Genomic DNA, 21,073 nt, shown 5'->3' on the forward strand with positions numbered 1-21,073 from the left:
CCATCTCTGATAGGAGCTATGTATGTGCATTAAATTTGACTAGTTTTCTCACATCTTTCTTCATCTCCATTGTTTCTCTCGTAACGCTTTGAATGCAGAATCCCAGGCTAGTTAAACAAAGAACCATTTGGCTCTTGTGTTTCTCTTCACTGTCACTTGCATGTACCTTGTCAGCTACTGCCTGCAAATGTTGAAGAAAATTACTCACAATAGTCTCAACCTCTTCATCATCAGTAACCAAAGTCGCAAATCCCCTTGGTGGGTTGCCCAATTCGCTATCATGGTAATCACTCTCCGACTTTGTCTCAGATACCGGCAGGGGCTTGATCGAAGTGGCCTCCTCAAGGCATCTTAATGGAGAGTTTATTTTTTCCTTTAGTAGCCCTAGATCAACATTCATTTGTTGCCTTAGTTCCTCCCAAACACCTCCAAAGTTCTGCCCAACTTGTGCGAGAAACTCCGTTTTATAGGCCACAAATAGTAAAAGATCAGCAATTTTTGATAAAGATCCTAGGACCTGATTGTAACCGGAACCCTTGAAGGGCAAGAACCAGCAATTAGGCTCTGTTTCAGCTTCTTGGATGAACGTTTCTAGTTCCTTGACGTGGGATTTTAGCTTCCTCTGCTTATCCCTCAATCCGGTAGAAGCCGGTACACACAGATTTATACCTTCGATGCAATCTCGAAGCACCCCCATGGTTTGTGAGAGCTTGTTTTTGGCTAGGGCCGCCGCTCTCATTGGATAAAAGGCAATCTCTACTGTTAGGAAACAAAGCAACCCAATGGAAGCCTCTATGATTCTTGCAATTGCGAATTCACTTGGAGCACCATAGTTGTCCCTACCCAAGATTAGTAGAGCTCCAATGGCTGCTGAGATGCCACCAGCTTGGCCATACATCCTGCTGTACCTAAGAAAATGGCAGATAAAGATCCAAGGTATGAGTGGTAAGAGCCTGAATTTCTCAAGTCCGTGGAAAATAAAAAACCATAAGATCCCGTAGATCGATCCCAGCGCCGTTCCTTGAACTCGGGCATTCGTAACAGTGAATGTTGCTTGCCTTCCTGTTACAAAGCTGATGGCAATGGTGAGGCCTGACCAGTATCCGTTTTCCTTGTTATACAGCAAGCCGAATAACACAGCAAGGCCTAATGCAAGTGAGCACTTGAGAGCAAAAATTAAACTCCTGCGACTCGGGAGTACGTTTCTCCAAACCCCTTTGAAGTTCCACCGCTGTTGATTTTGTGAATCGCTCGGTTCTTGGTTAGGTTTCCTAGTGTTTCCGGGATTTCGGGCAATGGGCTGATTTTCTAGTAGGAGTTCCATGCAGTACAAGAAGAAGAAAGCCGGAAGGTCCTCACGGTTTTTGGTGGTGGGTTTTTTGGTCCAAAGGGGCTTGTCGAAGATTTCTCTGTCCGACTCCGGAGCTAATGTTGCATCAGAAGGCAAAGAGTACTTAGCTTGCAGAAGCCTTAGTCTAACATGTGCTTCTGAACTTTGTAAATTGCCTCTTAGCTCTTCATCAATTAGGTTAACAGGATGTGAAGAGCAACTAGATAAAGCTATCTCCAGCCCCCTAAGTGGAACCTCCATTTCTTGCAACCTTTCACCCAAGTCCATATATTTTGGTTTCAGAAATTTGATATGTGGTCTCTCCCACACCATAGTTTCCTGCTTACAAAGAAACAAAAGCCTTTAATTACTATACTGAACTAATTGGCGCAGCTTAAACTCACATGCCTATCACAATTTGGCATGTGTAAAAATTCTTTCATTTTGTGTTTTTGATGAGTTATTTTTGTATTTGCGTTAAACTGTAATTTGCAGGAAGAAGCAAAGCAATGTCCTTCACGAGTTAACATGAGTTAATAGTAGCTTACCAGATTATTAGTGATGCTATGAAGAAGCTTAGCTGCTTCTTTAGAGAGAGATTGTCCTTGAGAAAGGAGTTCGAGTGCTCTGCTCTTGTCCCGGGAAGCGATGGCCTCGACGAAGCGAGTTAACCTCTGGGAAGCATTTCCGGCATACAGCCGCCACGATTGACAGACCTGCGAACGCATTATTTCTAGTTCAGTTTACATAATCTGCACATAAAAATTATTCCCTACTATTTGCAGTATGTCTAGAGAGTGATCTTAGCTAGGGAATTTAGAATCATTAGTTCTTGTTCTCTCCCAACAAGCTTGTGCTGAACAGAATCAACCAAACCTCAGTGTGGTGTTATATTCGATTTCTACATCTTTAATTAAACAGATCTTTTAGCATATCAAGCGGGAGATATAATAAAAAAATGTTGGAACTATGCTATTCTAAACTACTATAATCAACTGACGTAATTCACATTTTACATGCACACAAATGTTAGATGCTTCATGAATTCTCTTTTTCGTTATTAGTAAAGAAAGGAAACTAAACTTTTAACGTAATCTAATTATAATCTATTTTCTCACTCGTCGTCACCACATGAACTAACCCTAATGACTTACCTAGATCGTTTTCGATGTTGTTCAAGAGACAATTAGACAAGACCAAAGGCCTTCGATTGGACCACGAATCCCAAACTAGGCAACTGTCATGGACTAAGTCATTCCCTTGATTCCTTGCAATTCATATCTAAGATTCTAAATAATCCAATTTTATATTCTGGGTTAATTCTGTTAGACAAATCATGATTATTGTTGGTTGCATTCCGGCAGTCTCGATACCAACAAGCTGCCATCTGTCGTACAACATTTTTTTTTGTAGTCAACTTTGTTTCCAAATTCGCTGGATGCATGTATATTATAATTTCCTTCAATCTGATTGGTCCAGGTGTCAAAGCTCTACACATATACAGTTGAGACATTTAATTAGTAGTTTTTAATGATAAATCTGTACAGGAGCTGTTACGTAATGGTGGCTGTATAGTACTTAAGCGCCCTACCATCAAATAAAAGATTACGTGGAACTGTCGGCCAAGGCTATAGACACATTGGACGCATTGGACACATCGGTTGTAGGCACCGTTACCGCTCCAGTAAGACTGGAAACTGGGAATGAACTTTGCGTTGTTCCATCCGCATCTTAATTACTATGATATTCCTGCTGATAATTTTATTATTTAAAACTATGCTACTAAACGCGGGAAATTAGGTTTTGTTATTGTGTTGTTTGCCAACGTAAGATTCTTAATTGTATTACTAGACTGAAATACGATTGATCAGTGGTCAATTTGTATTTCTTAAATGCATGCTACTCAGATAGACAGTCTAACAACACAAATATTATATGTATACAGGGAGGACTCAGAAATTTAACTCAGAGGAAGCAACACAAAAAACTTGCTTGATTTCTTACAACTTAGTTGATAAAACTTGCCTAATTTTGTCAGTGTTTTAATTTCTTTACCTTTTTATTAATAATTTAATACTCATTCGTATTAACAAAATAGATATACCGAACTCAATAACCTTTTTTAGGTAATGTTAAAGAGACCATCTTTTTAGACCATATATTGTAGTCTACATAATGTGACTGTTGATAGTTGGATCACTTCTTTAAATCATTAAAAAATGAGTTCAACCGTCACACCCAATAATTTACGACATATGGCCTAAAAAGATTATGTCCCTAGCATTTTCCTTTAGACACAAAAGCGAGTAAGGAAATGGAGAAAGAAAGTTGGGAAGTTTAAGAACTCAAAATGTGACGGGGCACGCCCCCCTGAGACACTGTCTGGTTTAACTAGCAATATAAGTCCGACACTGAAAATATTACTCGTAAATTGCATGTGTAAAGATTAAAAGAAAGCAAAGTGAAGAGTTAATTACCTCGTAGTAAGATAGCCGAGGATAAGGAAACAAGACGGCCACAACAGAAGCTAGAGCTCCAAGGGCAGTGCTGGATGCAACACCAAGTGGGTGCATGACAATTCCAGTTTGAGCACCGTGAATCACAGTACCAACATAAACATTCACAAACTGCCCAAATGCAATTCTCTTAGACATCAAGTGCGTGGACTCCGGCAACGCCACCACAAAAGCGCTCAGTGCTACTGCCGCTGCCGCTACCCCCACCGAAAAGTTTTTAGGCTCCACCAACCAAAGCGTCAGCACAGAAGACACCAGTACCTGTGCCGTGGCAAAGATCACATGCCAACAGCTTCTCATGACGTCCCCAACCGTTGCGTCCGGGACTATTAGGATTGTGGTGATGTACGAAAAGGACGAGTAGGTTAAGTACTTTTGAAGTTGTGGAGGTCCATAGAGGGTGGTGCAGCCAACTATGATGCATGCCAAAGCCGTGCGTAGGGCGGAGCCTAGGCGCATCTGCCACAACGATTGCGTTTGGTGATCTCCCATTGTCGTGGAGACCGACAATTTATGTCACGAATTACTTGTGAAACAAGGAAGTAGTGGTGTGCAATGAGATGAAAGGGTTTTCGCCCTTCTCAAGTGTTGGGAAGCTTGTTGGTTTTGGCATACAACCTGATGAGAGGAAATAAGGGTTGGGAGGAAAGGTAAGTTTGGAGGAGAGGAATTACACATTATATATGCTCTCATGGAGCAACTTGTATTATATTTATACAAGAAGCTTGTCCCAACTCAACATTTAATCTGAGGCATATTATTTTTTATTTTATTTTTGTGGGACTCTATTTTTATCTTTTTGCTAATGGAGAAAATAAGAGTTGTCAAATAAATAAATAAAAGAAATAGGCCATCAGAGTGATATTATGTTTTTAATGATCGATTAGCCAAAAGGGCCAAGTGAGTAAAACACACACACACACACACAAACTATTGGGCATTTGACTTTAAACCCATTTAAATAATTATGAAATCATGGTAAATTAATTAAAACTTAAGACTCTTCTTATAAATTTGGTTTTTTTCTTTTCTACTTACATAAAAAATATTGGAAGCATATGTGGGCGTGGACACATCGGCTAGACCATAAGTTTGTTACATGTACTCGAGTTTGATTCTCCTCCTCCATATATACCTACGTTCATTTGAGAAGTATTAAAATTTTGATTAATGTAGATCATTAGCAACTAAAATATCCTAATCAAGATTGAACCTTGTGATATCTTTGTATAGTTTGTTTCTCATTTTTAAGCTACTATTTGGTTAATTGTAGCATAAATCTGCCATTTAGATTTAAGCTACTAGAATCTTATGTCAATTCTGATTTTGTTTTTTGTCAATTTGTCCTCTAGTTTTTGTAATCATCGATCTTGGAGATTTCGTGATCGTGCCCTTTGTACAACCCAACTTTTGGGGAACTACTTATTTAATAATTTTTTTTATTAATTTTTATGAAAAAGATAATTTCAACAGGGATAGGAATATTTTTCATCACAAACGTAAATTTGTTTCCAATCCCTTTAGCGTCGGCACCAGAATACCAAATTTTTGGTCTTTAGGATAAATTCTTGTATATTTTTTTGGACAATTTATTTATTTATTTGGTCAAATTTTGCTGGACAAGTTAAAAACTATGAGAATTGTTGAAGCTGTTTTGTGTAAAAATGGACAGGAATGTGAGAAGCACAAACCAGCATGTAGATTATGAGTAAGTGAACTGTAGTCAGTAAGTGACTAATCACCATAATTTAGTCGGCTGACCGCAACTAAGTGACTAATCATATTCATTAATGATAAACCTCGATAAAAACCTTATCGGAACTTTCAACCCAATCGAAGGGAGGCAAAATAGATAGAGAAATGATTCTCACACATCATTTTCTCTTTTTTAACACCCTTGTATAAATCTGTCTCTTGGTTCTCTTTTAATTTTTTTAGGGAAATTTTATTTAAAACCATATAATCTCACACTACACCCAACTTAAATTTTAAATGTGAATTGTTTTTTATTTTTTATTTTTTAACCCTACTATATAATTACTATTAATTACAAGAAGAAATTAACAATAAAAATAAAATTTATCAATAAACACATACCCTTACTATGTTTCTCTTACTTTATCTTTTGATTAAAATCCTAAAACGCTCTCATAGAAAGAATAAAAAAAAAATCTCTTTTGACGAATATATTGCTCATAAATTTCTCCTTTTTAAGTAAATTTTGTACACATGTCTTGGTTTTATCAATATTGGTAGGCTTTTATTAAAAGGACAAGGGTCATGACGAAAGCTATTCACGATGGTGGGGATGCTGAATTGTCTCTATGAGTCTTTATGATTCCTGAAAAGGTGGACTGCGGTGGCGAAGCCACTAACTGATCTTTTTTTCTGAAAAGAAAGGCATTCACGAGGAGCTGAAAGCAGGAGAAGCAAGTAACAACAAGCTTCTTCCCTCTTTGAAAACAATGTCTCTCAAAGATGTGCACTTTGGTCCCAATACTCTGCTTCCTAACCTGTTACTGGCCTTCTTCCTAGCCTCGTGGGTTAGTGCGGAAGCATGATTCTCTCAAAGATGCTGCTGCTGTCTCTTACAGTACTTGAGCTTGAAGTCCCTCATCAAATGCGTTCCCCGACCCTAGCGACTGTATGGCAGCTTCCGCCTTCGCCGCCACCCCTTTCTTCCCGCTCGTCCGACTTCTCATCCTTCTCTATGTTTTCCTCTCACTTTCTCATCAACAAGCACCTTAACCAGCATCATGGATCGCCAACAGCCATGTATGAGGTTTAAATGCGTATAAGGATAAATTAACAAATTGAATTAGGTTTGTGAGGGAAGTTTAGGTAAAAAAAAAAATTAGGTTTAAAGTGATATTGATGGTTTAATTAAAAATAATATGAAAATAGAAAGTAAGTTGGGTGTAAAGTAAGGTAATATAGGTTCAATAAAAATTTTCATTTCTTTAATCTAAATATCAGAAATAAACACCCTGTGTGCAGAGAAAAATGTGTGAAAATCACTTTCTAACAAATATAATATCACGTACAAACGATCATTGATTGTTGATGTATGTGAAATAATAGATTCTAAAAATATGAATAACTAACAATCACTCTAAAAGCATGAACTAAGCATGAACGACTTATAAACTCCAGTACGCATGTGTTCTACTGTGATTAATATTTTTCCAACCATGATAACGTGACAATATCTAAGTTAACATGTCCTATCAAGGAAGCATTCTTAGCTATCTCCGACCGTCTATCTTCTTAGTCTATCTTTCTCATCATGTGTCCCGGTTACAAGACAGATTATCTTTTTGTTTAGACTCGAAATTATTAGGTTACACAACTATATTATCAAAAAGGCTTATTTTTAGCTACGACCCAAACTCGATTTAAATTTCACTTTGCCCCTGTAACTTAAAAGTCGTTACTTTACTCCCTGAAACTCGAATTTGATCTCATTTTGCCCCTTGAAACTTGAAAGTTATCTCTATAAAACTCAAAATTCACTCCACATTATCTTAGATCTGTTAATTTCTTGTTTGAGTTTGATTTGGGTGCGCCAGACTAATCAATTTCTTTTTTATTTTTTTCATCTCTTCAATTTCTTTTAAACTTAATATTCACTTATTGTTGAATATTAATGCATAATGAAGATTTATAATCAAATTTATTGCATATGTGGCTAGCCTTATTAGTTGCTAGATCCCACCTATGTTTTAGGAGGAGATCTATAAGTTTTAGGAAGAAGAGAGTCCACAAGTCAAAGGGGAACAAATTTTGTTCATGGAGTAAAATGGTCATTTTTGAGTGAGATCAAAATTAAATTTGAACGGGCGTAGCTAAAAAAAAAAAAAAAAAAACAGAATCAAACAGTCTATCCATAACCAACCACCACCTTATACCAGAATGGTAATGGGATATATATCTATATCTATATCTGTGTATATAAAGCCAACACCTTAAAAGAGGAAATATTTTAGCTAAAATTGTTCTTGTCATATTAAGGTGTTTTTTTTTTAACGATATTATCTACACTAAGAAGGTGAAGAAGTAGGCTAAACCACAACAATAATATGGTTCAAATTCACCTTTGACGAGAATCGAACCTAAGACCTCTTACTTACAAGAAACCGTAGTACTAAATGGCATATTAAGGTTTTAAAGAAAACAATTTAATTTGAAAAAGGACAAAATAGTAATTAAATTCCATGGTGCTAGTTGAAAAATCCCCACGTTTTGGGGTTAGTTTCCTTTCACATTTTTAAATTAAAATCAATTTAAGAAACAAAAACAAAAGTACAAATCGAAGTATTATAAGCTTACAAAAATTTGAATTTCAATCACGTCATTGCTTTTCTTTTTGGTTTAATTAAGAAATAGAAAGAGACTTTGACAACAAAATATAAAAAAAAACCAAAGTGTTGGGACAAGAATATAAATAAGAAAAGATTTGGGAGGGAAATTCAACTCATGTTAAAGTATAATCATCGTGAAGCAACGTTGAGTGTGACCTTCCCGTTATACATCCAATCCATCCAATAATATATGTCATGGGAGGCGCACCATCACCATGTCTGAAAAGAACTTGGTAACATGCTTGTATGACCTAACAACGACAACGACTACTAACAACGACAATTGTCTATTGTATATGTTTAATGCGCTTTCCTACGTGACAATCTGACATGTTATATTACTATAACCGTACATTTGGACACGATTCTAGGAATTGGAACTTTGCAAGATGGATGCCTAACACGAGGACATAATATTTTGTGTGAGAGCTCCTAGTAATAGTATGTTGTCAGACTGAGAATCATGACCCGGCATTCAAGTATAATTCCACTTAATCAACAGCCTTTAACTAGTTTCACAAAGACAAGAAACTGCAAGCATACATGAACTCGATCTATTGTGTCTAAAAAACACAATTTCATGTTTTAGCAATGCATGCAAACAAACATGCTAGTTACCTTCCTAAACTTGGAAGCATCAGGATGGGTAGTAGTCTGAGGCAATAGGGTCTGACTCACAGTTGGTGTAAATTTGACTCGATGCGATTCATCCCCTTTGGTGTGACTTCATACGATTAAGAAGACAACAAACTCATAACAAGTAAAATGCCTAATTCCCTCAAAATATAGAATAAATATACAAATATACCCCAACAGTTAAACTATTAGCTCTCAAAACCTCCATAACTGGCTAATACGAGCTGCTCCACGCATAATGTCATTTTAACACACATGAACATAATGCATCAAATTGCAATCATGTGTTAAATAGAGGCCAATGCTGTGTTATCTTGAACTGATTCATATTTTGTCACCATTCACACTGCTTCAAGTGTAACGTGGCGTGGTGGGTTTGGCTCAAATGGCAAGACAAATGGAAGTGGAATTATAAATATTTCCTCCAAAGAGGAAATGACAAATAAATCCATAAGCCGTAGAGGAGCCAACAAGACCCATTCAAAAGGGCAATACCAAAACAGAAAGAACTATAACAGATACATAACAAGCAACTAAGCTGTTGATATGTTCACTCATGCAACCAATTCACATAGATGATCCGAGATACAAGAAGCATACTTTGTGTTCATTTCACTTGTAGTCCCGGTTCTCGCTTTTAAACATATGCAAAGAAGGAAAAACAGTTTTACCTCTTTCCAGTCCCCAAAATGTTGCGTCACTTGATTGTGAGTAATCCTGATGAAGAAAGCTAGTTTAAGACTTCTTTTGTGAGCGAGTCTGAGGGAGAAACTTCAATCGTGGAGAAAATCGCAGCTCTTGCTTACTGGAGGAAGCAGACTTCCTCTTCTGGCCTTGGCTTTTACCACCACTTCCTGAAACTTTTCCTGCACTTTACATAATTCTAAGCTTAGAATGCTAAAATGAAAAGGGGTTAAACAGTAACTAAGGCGTGCAATAAGAAAGAAAAAAGGAAAACCGTAGAGTAGACATGATTTTTTTATAACAAGGTAATCAAATAGATTTGACCTGAGTTTAAGTAAATGGAAATTTGATCAGGGACAACAAACAAACCACTTTTAAGTCAGTTCTAACACAATACACAGTGGCGAAGACCAGAATGCAAACGGTGTTAAATGTTTTAGAAGTTCTGCAAATCAGATCTGTATTCTACGGTCTACCCAAGTAACATAACACAAATGATTATAACTAGACAGAAAAATACACATGCTCGTGTGAATATAACATATGTAACCTTCAATTTGTCGAGTGTTTCCAGATCTTGTGACAACACCAGACATGTGCTTTTCATTGCTTTCTTCGCCATGCATATTCTTGTCCTTGCCAACTGAAGGAGAGACAGCTGTTTTCTTTCTTGGTCCACCACTTTTCTCTTCCTTTCCATGGTTTTCAGGAACTGTTCCATTCTCTTCAGAAGAACATGTCAAATGAGTCAACCTCCTCATGTTGGTTGTAACAGCTGACTTAGTGTTTTTAGACTCTTTACCACAAGTCTTAATTGGATCACATATATCTTGAATGGCTCCAGCATCACCAAACATCAGCTTTTTATCTCTTTCTTCCATAGGAATGTTACTCTCGGCATGAAATGGCGAAGAGACTACTTTCTTCTTTTTTGATACATCATCCTTCTCTTTCAATACATTGCTTTCATGAATGGTGACATTTCCTACTGAAGAAAATGACCCTGCAGCATGAGCTGACTTGCTCTCGTCCAACCCTTGTTCAACTGTCGCAGTCAATTTATATTTTTCTTGTTGGATTGCTGAGCGTGTCAACCTTCTTGCACTGGTTAAGGCCCTTGGCTTAATCTCTTCGGCAGAATTTCTCAGGTGAATATCACTATTTTGAATTTCAAAACCTCTCTGCACAACTGAGCTCGTTTTTGTAGCATCTGAAGTCTTATTTTCATTCTTATGAGCTTTAGTATCTTTAGTAAACATGTTGTCACTATCACAAGATTTGAAAAGTTCAGTCCCACCTATAGCAATATGCTTGTGACTACTTGATACTAGTAAGGCCAGAGCTGCACGAGCACCAAGAGGACTAAGGCGAGACTTGTATTTTGAATGCTCTTCTTGCATGGATGAGCGAGGGGCTTGTAGACCCTCATCTTCTATGTTTACTTCGTATTCAATAGAACTCTGAGCAGTACTTTTTGATTGATCTTGGTCATGAGAAACCTGAGCATCTGAAATGCATATTTTGGATGCAGCAACAGGATTGAGTAGAATGTGTCCCTTGTTATCAGCTGCATGCACGATTAGGAATAATCTAAATGTCTGTAGCAATGCAAATGTAATTATGTATTTAATTTCAAGGGAGATTTGATCTAAAACCAAAAGAAAACTGATGAACAAGCACCCCCTAAGTTCCCTGTTAATGAAATGACTTATCTATCCCCCTCATTATCTCTTTTCACTTTTATTTTTTTAATAGTTTCTTTTGAAACTTCAAAAGGTTAAACATTCAAAATGACCATGGCCAACACACCGGCCTAGGCTAGGGTGGGAGAGGTGTTGTAGAAAATTTTTTTCCCCTGATTTTTGTGTATCGGCCTTTTAAGAGTAAAATGGAAGTTAAAAGCCTACGGGAAAGAAAAAGAGTAGGGGACTAACTGAGAAAAGTTTTTCAGTTCGAATAGAGTCACCTCCAGCATACTTGGGTATCAAGCAGCTAATTCTTGCAAGAATAACTCCCATGTAGGCCTTCAGCTTTAACATTGATGTCAACCACATTTTCTTGATGAAAGCTAGAGGGGGTGGAGGAAAGGAGGGAGTACATTTACCCAACTATGCATGTGGCATGAATGATACACTAGTGAAGCCCATCTACTGCTCATTAGTTTGCAAGTACCATATTCCTCTGATTCAACTTAAGAAGGACATTCCAGGTTCAAGGTGCAGATGCAAGAAATATGTGGTTGCAAACAGTTGATAGATATCGCTTATGGGAATAATTTTCTTTAAACAATAAAAAAGGGATATCCAGGATGAGATATTGCAACAACAAGCCTGATTCATTAAACATATGAAGTAGCGAGAACGGCTGGTTACCTTTGACCCCCTCTAAAATGTTTTCTGTGATTTCTTTTCTGAATCCATTAGTTGAAATATTGATCTCTTCTATTTGCTTTTCCAGCAATTTGTTAAGGTCCAGTTCAAATCCAAACTCCTCATGCACGACTGGAAAGGGAGAAGCGCTATTCGGACCCATTTGTTTAACCGATTTCAAGAATGCAGCAACAGTTGGATGGACAATGATGCTTTTGCTTGCTAGTTTCATAATTGAACTAGAGGGGAGAGTCACGGTCTGTCCTTTGAGTTCTTGGTGAAGCCATTCGATCATGAAAGTGCATCTACAATAGACCCTCTGTGAGTGTCTCACTCTGAGCACCTAGTCGTCATGATGTTGGGACATGAACTCAATTAACAGAATGGCTTTTTGCATGCAAAAGGCATAACATGTATTGTAAATCATAATTATCACACAAGCCTAGGACTGCAGTACATTATAATCAACTAGAACACGATATGGTTAACACAAACAGTCTAATTTTTTTCATCTTAAAGCTATTAACCAGATACACAAAGGATTTCTCAGTAAGAACCCAATGTCATTCCCATTGCTGCTGTAATTTTATAAGGACACATTCTCTTAACCACTAAATATATACATATATTTAGACTGATTAGGCATTATAATCAAGCACTTATATAATGAGCAACAATTAATTCAAGAAAGTAGAAAGCTTATGATTAGATGATAGCCTGGTTCCAAGGAAGCTCTGAATAAATTAAGGAGCAGATAAGTACCTTTTCCACCTTGGCATCACATAAGTGGCTCTTAAACTGTGACTTGTTAATTGCAAGAACTTTCTCTCCTTCAATGTGAGCGCAGTCATTGCCTTCAAGAGGAGTAGAACGGAAGCGGAGACGGGAAAGTGCTTCATCCTTGTTCAACACCATATCTTCTAACTCCTGGCGCCCAAATTCTACAATTAGGCTATCTCCAGTAGAGCTGTGGACCACAATCAGGAGCCACCTCAACACATTTTGTATGCATATCCAACAATTGAATAATTATATGCCCAAAATGGGGGGGAAGACATAAGTATCTGACTTTAATTATGTAAATTCAGGACAATCCTACTTTAGTGTTAATAGCAAATCTCTCATAATCTGTAGAGAATCAGAATATAGAATAGTCATCCCAATACACAGTCATGACATATGTCACTCTTACCGGACAAGAGTAGAAGTACTTTACTCAGAAAGATAAATATTTGGGAAGTAAACATCATTGAGTAATCACACACTTAAAAAGAAAATGAAATCACTGACCACCAGCTCATTGCACGCGCACACGATAACCGGATACTAATTCACAAATGAACTGGGATTAAATTGTTTGATTACATCACACACATGACAATGCATTAAGACATATCATTTAGCATCATTTCGGCGTAGTCATACATGAACAAAATGAGTACTACACACACATGCACATGGGATAGTCAAGAAAAACACATTTCATTGCGTGATCCAAACCGATCATTATTCTAAGGAAAACCCAGTGATCATCTAGTCAAAAACACTACAAAAAATCACAACTTTGAGAAAACCCAGCTCATAAAATCTACTGAAAACAAAACCCATTGGTGAGTTTCTTCAATAAACATCAGGATCCCAATCTATTTGGAACAATGCTGAGTGGGTTGGTTCAACTTCAGATAGATGGCTCACCTGAGAGAAACTTGGCATGGGTGCCAAGAGGAGTCTTCCATGCACATAGCTTCGAGCTCATCGGCGTTCCCTGCCTCACTTGCAGCTTCCATTTCATCCCCTCAGGTTGTGATCCTTTTTTTTATTTTTTATTTTTTTGAAAAAAAACAGGTTATGATCGTATTTTGGGGCGATGAACAATGATAGAAAGAGGCGAAGATGGAAGCTGGGGGAAGATGATTTGATGTTTTTATACTTAGAGAAGCTTCGGAGTTGGAGTTTTTACCGTTCTAGGCTTCCAGAGCTCTAGCATCAGCGACGGGCTGGACCAACGAACCTGCAGAGAATGGGCCAAGCTAGGACGGCCTAATTCAAAATTCGTTTTTTTTTTTTTTTTTGAACAAACGATATTTTTTATATTAAGGGGCATGGGGTAGGCTTAGCCTCATAATATGCTAACAATAATAGGTTGTTTTGGCGAGAATCGAATTTCAGACCTCTCACTTACAAGAAATTGTGCAATTGTAAGCAGGAATTACCCTAATGGTTAGGATCTTTGTCTTAACTCATTTCGTTTCGAGTTCAAAGCCTACTCCATCTTCATCTATAACCAAATACTTATCTCTCATCCCCCGTAAAATTCCTTTTTATGATATATCAAACTGATAATGATTTCTAAGTTTGATAAATCACACTTACATGATGATTAAGCAACTAATGGATCAGATTCATCAGTTTGAACGGTGTTGTAGAAGAAGGGTGACGAGAGAGGCGAGAGGTTGGCGGAGGGGATTGGCGCAGGCTAATGGATGGAGTGGCCATGCCCGATATGCCATGACATAAACAAATGAAAATGAAGAAATATGAAGGGTATTTGATTATAGGAGCTACTAATTGGTTGTAGATTCAAATTGATGTGTCATGATTTTAGAGAGCTGTTAAAGATACTTATAAAAAGTCATCATACGTCCCTTTTAAGTGTATTTTTCGCTTATATTTTAAAATGTTTATAATGCAAATGAAATTTTTATAGTGCTTTTACAAATTGTATTCTGTGTTCAAACCTTATCATTATAGAACACCGGTTGCCTTTAAAAAAAAGTTTGTAAGAAAACAACTTGACATTGCGCAAAATGTTGTTTGCATCCCTAAAACCATTAGATGGAAGAAAAATAAATCGAGTCCTATTCATATTAATGTGGCATAATCCAAAGGCTTTCCGAGGCCTAAAAAATGTTTGTGCTTTAAAAAAAATGTTTGTGTTGTTCTTTAAGACTAATCAGTTGTAAAATAAAATAGTAAAACATTTGATAAACTGTATTTTTTAAGTGTTGTGAATATGAATAATAGTGTAAAATTGTTTGGCCAATTTTAAAGTAAAAGTGATACAATTATATATAATGACAAAATGGAGATAATCGTGGGGTAGTGGCAATGACAACGGTGGTTAAGGTAGTGATGGTAATGGTCGCGACAATGGTGGGAGTATGGTGGTTATGCCAATAGTAAGGTGTGGTGGTTAGGGTGTAGATGTAGTAGTGGTTGCGATAGCGACAACAACAATGGGGCGGCGATGACGATTGTGGTGGTGCCAATAGTGGGGTGCAGATGTAACAATTGTGGTATCGTCAGCGGTGGGGAAGGCAACGATGGTGGTGGTGGTCAGTTTATTCTCCAATGAAGAAAATATGTGAAGAATGATAAATAATGTCATTTTTAAGAATTAATGAGAGTTTACCAGAATTAAAAATATGCATTAAGAACTCAATTTTTTATGATTGCAACTTTCAAATATAAGCATGATATTATAGATTTACCAAACACTTTTTACGCTTAACTTTAAAATGAAGTGATTTTTTGTAAAAAAAAAAAAAAAAAAAAAAAAAAAAAAAAGAAGGGCCAAACTGATAGGAACTTAAGAATTAAGGTTTCTTAAGTTCATGAACAACAACCTCTCACAATTGAAAGTCAGACCCATATATTGTTTAAAGGTGAGCATGACTGCTGTTTATGAAAGTAAGAAATTTTATACCGTTTAAAGGTGAGTGTGACTGAAGATTTTATACTATGCTTCAAGATTCAATAGATTTAATTTTTTTGGCCTATATGCGCCAAAAATTTAACAGCTAAAAATCTGGTTAAATCTATACACCAAAGCATATTAGAAGTTTCGGCATGACAGTTGCTTATGGGAAAAGGTCCTAGAGTAAAGTTCAAACACTTGTAATTAGGCAATCTAGAAAGGGTTAAAAACCTAGGGTTTTCTTTATCACCACCACCAATAAGGATTTAGACGTGGAGTGAACCCCAGTAATGATAGGGGACCCATTCTCATTTCTAATCACAAAGCCAGAGGCAGCCCGCTAGTTCACCACCAAGCCGTCAAAGTTGAGCATGACAAAACCAGTATACTAGGGGGACCATCGAATGGTGTCAGGCTATGCCATCTGGTTACCAGACGAACCTTTATGCAACATCAGATTAGCTGCACGATAATCTCTACCCATACTTAACGCTGAAATCACGATTCTAGTGTAATTCATATTTTTTTTTGGGAAAACAACAAAGTTCCTTTCCTTCCAAACTTGTCAACAAATGAGGAGCGCCATATCCAACTCACACAGATTGTCAATGTTTTTGCAGTCTAGGGTGTAACACCCCACCCCGAAATACTTATTTTCGGGAGATAATTCCGATGATAAGCCAAAATTAAACTCTTATTTAATTAACTGTCAACTTATCACAAGTCTTTATTTCAATTTCTTAATCTTTCTCAAAATCTTTCATAAAATCTAGCCCATAATTTACTTCCCAAAACATAAGATTTAAATTCCAAATAATTCACCAAAGTTTCTTTCCTTCAAACAAAATCTCAACAAAAGATTAAACTCAAACATTTAAGGCTGCATCTAACCCTTGTTAGACTGTCTACGTACCCATAATATGGGATCAAGCCTTTCGTAGTTCACCTTTCATTTTCAATCCACTTCCGAAACTACTCAAGTATTAGAAATAACCAACATTGGGTTTAACAAACAAACACATCAATTCGATAACAAATTCATATTTAAAGTATTAACATTTGTAAAAATGACAGCATCGGGCCACTGGCCAAGTGCCGTTGTGGGTGGCAGTTTCCTGCGAACGGAAACTCAATTTTTCCAACTAACCCTAAAAATTACCAAATTTTACAGGCAAGTAAAGTTCAATGAGAGGAACAACTTTCATACATGGGCCGAAGTCCAATTCGGCTTGGAAACACCTCAAATCATCCTTGAAGCACCAAAACCATTCCAACACCCCAACTAATGCATGGACTTTGTTCCAAACCTCAAGGGGAGTCCAAAGGTGGTGGTAATTGAAGGGAATCATTTTGCAATTCATCGGAAAAAGGAGAAACCAGCCGTAACAACCGTGGGTTTATGGCTTCGATTCGTAAAATTAGATAAGAAATTTAAGAATCTAACACCACAGAGATGTTGGGCTCGTCAAGAGCTTTCCATAGACCCTGGAATCACCTCCAATAGACATTGGACAGGGAAGGTAGGACTGGGTCAAGGAACTGGGTCGGGTTAGTAAGGCAAAGGGATCCAGTTCTCTCTCCTTCTTCTCCCTTCTTTCCTTCCCCCTTGATTCATCTGTGTCCCTCCCTTTTCAGTCCTTTCTTTTCCATCACAGCCATCCATTTCCTTCATTTCTTTTCTTTTCTTCTTATCTTAGCCACACACGTGGGAGAATCTCAATGCTCCAGAAAATCTGGAGCCTTCTAAAGGGGGTTAAATTTACAAAAATGTCCTCGACTTTAAACACTAATAACTTCTTTATTATAACTCCGTTTCACGAATGGTTTGCGCCTATGCACTCGTATGGCCGTGTTCTATCCAAATTTAACAAGAAATAATTTAATATGTATAAGTATAAAATATGACCTCATACAATTACGTTAAACCCACTAAGTTTATTCCCATCTTTTTTACTTATCAATAAATTTTACGACGTAAATTATAATAATTCCCGGTAACAAAATTTTAAAATTTCTCGATTAAATTTTCATAACCATAAATTGATTTATTTTTTTATTATCTTCATATATTCATATATTTAAATTTTTAGGTATTACATTCATCCCCCGTTAAAATAAATCTCATCCCCGAGATTTCAACCATTGAGTTACAAAAAGAAATTGGATCATTTCTCACCATTCCTTTTATAGTGAATAAAAACATAGTCTCAATCTACGATTTTATTCAAACTCCAAAAATAAGCAAACCCACAAATAATAATCGTGATTCTTACCCACATTCTCAGATTCCCAACCACATTCATTGGCAAAATAAATATAAGAAATTCTAGCCATAACCGTTGGCAAAATAAATATCCGCATCAAACTACAATCCTTATGGCCTAAAATAAATACTAGATTATCAAACCACATCTACCATTGGTTAGATAAATACTAACATAATAATCACAATCATTGGTAAACCATGTACCATCATTGGCTATATGTAGCCATTACCACAATTTTCTTCAATATCTCTAGCCAAAATCACTGGTGATACCCAACATCCGAATTTTTTTTGCCATATTCATCATCAGCAAAGTAAATATCATACATGTCAGCCATAATCATCAGTGGCTAAATAAATATCACACTTACTAGGTAATGGAAAGAAATTTAAAACCAAATCTGCAATACCGTTAACATGGAACAAAATCAAAATTCATTCTATGATTTCATTCATTTCCACAATTAGACTAGATTACCCATAGTAAATTTAAAAACCTTATCTTTTTTTTTTCTTTTTCTTTTTTTTTTCCAATCTTTCCTTCAATTGTTTCTCTTTTAAATTGCTTCAAAGTGCAGCCACATGTTGAATAAATTTAGTGACTCGCACTTCTAGAGTACTATTCACATTTCATCAACCAAAGAAGAGAAATTTAAATATATTACAACTGTATTGGCCAACAACTAAACCTTACTAACCACATAGCCACGAGAATACATGCTCGTCATCAGTTCTGTTTGCAATATCAAATCCAACAATGACAACTCAAGACTATGGCAACCAAACCAATCGCATTTGTAATTATAAACTTTCCCCGTCAATTCTTTTCATCAAACGTGAACAAAACTCAGCTGGGAAATTATTGATATTAAACGAATTCAAAATTTCATTTCATAATTTTATTCATGTCCACCATTAATAAATGGAGAAATCTTCATGGTATTTTCACCGTTCCAATTATAATGGACAAACCATAACCTCAGTTTATGATTTCATTCTTGTTCAATAAATCATCACAACTTTCATAAATATTAAACTTTCCAACCATAATTATCGTTGGCCATAAGATTTTAAAATTTCTAGCGTCACTTTTACAATAATTTCATCACCTTTTTCTTTTACCCCGATCAGTGACTAGTAGACTGGAAAATATTGTAATATACTTGGCCAATACACATCACACATTTTTATCACTTCAATAATTCATTATCGTAGCCCACATATAGAGCTTCTCACCGGAAACACTGGGTCTTTGTGCCCATTCAACCATTCATTCACATTTTATGGCTCATTTCGCCCAATTCATCATTCACGGGCCACTTTGCCCAATCACACATCCTAGGGCCTTTTCACCCAAATCAATATCCACAGGCCCTTTTTGCCCACTCAAACATTCCTCCCATTCCATGGGCTATCACGCCCAAATCGACATCCACAGGCCTTTTTCGTCCTTTCCCCCATCAACATCCACAAGCCTTTTTGCCCAATTCAACTTCCACGGGTCTTTTCCCCCTATTCAGCATCCACCGGCCTTTTTACCCAACTCAATATTCCTCAATTGCATAGGTATAATACGACTTTTCTAACTACTTGTCACAATTTCACAATCATCTTAACATTCAAATTTTCATAATGCATATCATAAAATCAACCTAATTCAAGGTTAATCTGAAAATTTAAATCAAATGCTCATCTTCAAAGCTATAACATGAATACGATATTTTAAGATTTTCCTACTCCCATTCAATTTAATTCAATTCATGATGATTCACAATATATGCATTCCACATAAATTCCTTCATACACATAGAACTCATAAAATAGTGCAATATCAATGCAATTCATAATTTACAATTCACATCCACAAACACCAATAATATCTCACATTGTAAGGTAGGATCATTTGCTCTGATACCATTTGTAACACCCCACCCCGAAATACTTATTTTCGGGAAATAATTCTGATGAGAGGCCAAAATTAAACTCTTATTTAATTAACTATCAATTTATCACAAGTCTTTATTTCAATTTCTTAATCTTTCTCAAAATCTTTCATAAAATATAGCCCATAATTTACTTCCCAAAACATAAGATTTAAATTCCAAATAATTCACCAAAGTTTCTTTCCTTCAAACAAAATCTCAACAAAAGATTAAACTCAAACATTTAAGGTTGCATCTAACCCTTATTAGACTGCCTACGTACCCTTGATACGAGATCAAGCCTTTCGTAGTTCACCTTTCATTTTCAAACCACTTCCGAAATAACCAACATTTGGTTTAACAAACAAACACATCAATTGGATAAAAAATTCATATTTAAAGTATTAAAATTTGTAAAAAAGACAGCATCAGCCCACTGGCCATGCACCACCGTGGGTGGCGGTTTTTGGCGAACGGAAACCCAATTTTTCCCTCTAACTCAAAAAATTACCAAATTTTACAGGAAAGTAGAGTTCAATGAGAGGAACAACTTTCATACCTGAGCCGAAGTCCAATTTGGCTGGGAAACACCTCAAATCACCCTCTAACCACTGGAAACCCTTGATTTTGGGTGTTCTTGATTCGATTCCAAAACCATTCCGACGCCTCAACTAATGCATGGGCTTTGTTCCAGACCTCAAGGGGAGTCCAAAGGTGGTGGTAATTAAAGGGAATCATTTCTGAATTCACCGGAAAAAAGAGAAACCCATCGAAGCAACCGTGGGTTTATGGTTTCGATTCGTAAAATTGGATAAGAAATTTAAGAATCTAACACCACAGGGATGTTGGGCTTGTCAAGAGCTTTCCATAGACTTCAGAATCACCTTTAACGGACATCAGACGGGGAAGGTAGCACCGAGTTAAGGAACCGGGTCAGGTTGGCAGGGCAAGGGGATCTAGTTCTCTCTCTTCCTTCTCCCACATTTCCCCTCCTTTCCTTCCCCCTTGATTCGTCTGTGTCCCTCCCTTTTCAGTCCTTTCTTTTCCATCACAACCGTCCATTTCCTTCATTTCTTTTCTTTTCTTCTCATCTCAGCCACACACGTGGCAGAATCTTAATGCTCCAGACAATCTGCAGCCTTCTAAATGGAGTTAAATTTACAAAAATGTCCCCGACTTTAAACGCTAATAAATTCTTCGTTATAACTCCATTTCACGAACGGTTTGCGCCTATGCGCTCGTATGGCCGTGTTCTATCCAAATTTAGCAAGAAATAATTTAATATGTATAAG

At 36.7% G+C, this 21,073-nt stretch overlaps 2 protein-coding genes across 7 annotated transcripts; both read right to left on the bottom strand.

Moving 5' to 3' along the window:
• Window positions 1-16: 16 nt before the first annotated feature.
• LOC137722028 (uncharacterized) lies at window positions 17-4,476 on the bottom strand. The gene is made up of 4 exons (XM_088691948.1): window positions 3,808-4,476; window positions 3,448-3,511; window positions 1,879-2,063; window positions 17-1,669 (listed from the first exon to the last, which is right to left on the bottom strand). The coding sequence occupies exons 1-4, from the start codon at window positions 4,336-4,338 to the stop codon at window positions 17-19; spliced, it is 2,433 nt and encodes an 810-aa protein (XP_088548074.1). The 5' UTR covers window positions 4,339-4,476.
• Window positions 4,477-9,229: 4,753 nt separating this feature from the next.
• On the bottom strand, window positions 9,230-13,900 carry LOC137722900 (uncharacterized). 6 transcript variants are annotated; one of them, XM_088692618.1, is made up of 5 exons: window positions 13,592-13,795; window positions 12,659-12,887; window positions 11,900-12,239; window positions 10,078-11,034; window positions 9,230-9,709 (listed from the first exon to the last, which is right to left on the bottom strand). In XM_088692618.1, exons 1-5 carry the CDS (start codon window positions 13,681-13,683, stop codon window positions 9,579-9,581), a joined length of 1,749 nt encoding a protein of 582 aa, XP_088548744.1. In that variant the 5' UTR covers window positions 13,684-13,795; the 3' UTR covers window positions 9,230-9,578. The 6 variants fall into 6 exon arrangements, with proteins under 6 accessions (XP_088548744.1, XP_068318116.2, XP_088548743.1 ...); XM_068462015.2 differs by having other exon boundaries at window positions 9,348-9,709; window positions 10,078-11,094; window positions 12,659-12,863; window positions 13,592-13,900; XM_088692617.1 differs by having other exon boundaries at window positions 9,348-9,714; window positions 10,078-11,094; window positions 12,659-12,863; window positions 13,592-13,900.
• Window positions 13,901-21,073: the final 7,173 nt, after the last annotated feature.

Source organism: Pyrus communis, chromosome 4 (assembly GCF_041283825.1).
Source record: "Pyrus communis isolate YQ-2024b chromosome 4, ASM4128382v1, whole genome shotgun sequence".
NCBI lineage: Eukaryota > Viridiplantae > Streptophyta > Magnoliopsida > Rosales > Rosaceae > Pyrus > Pyrus communis.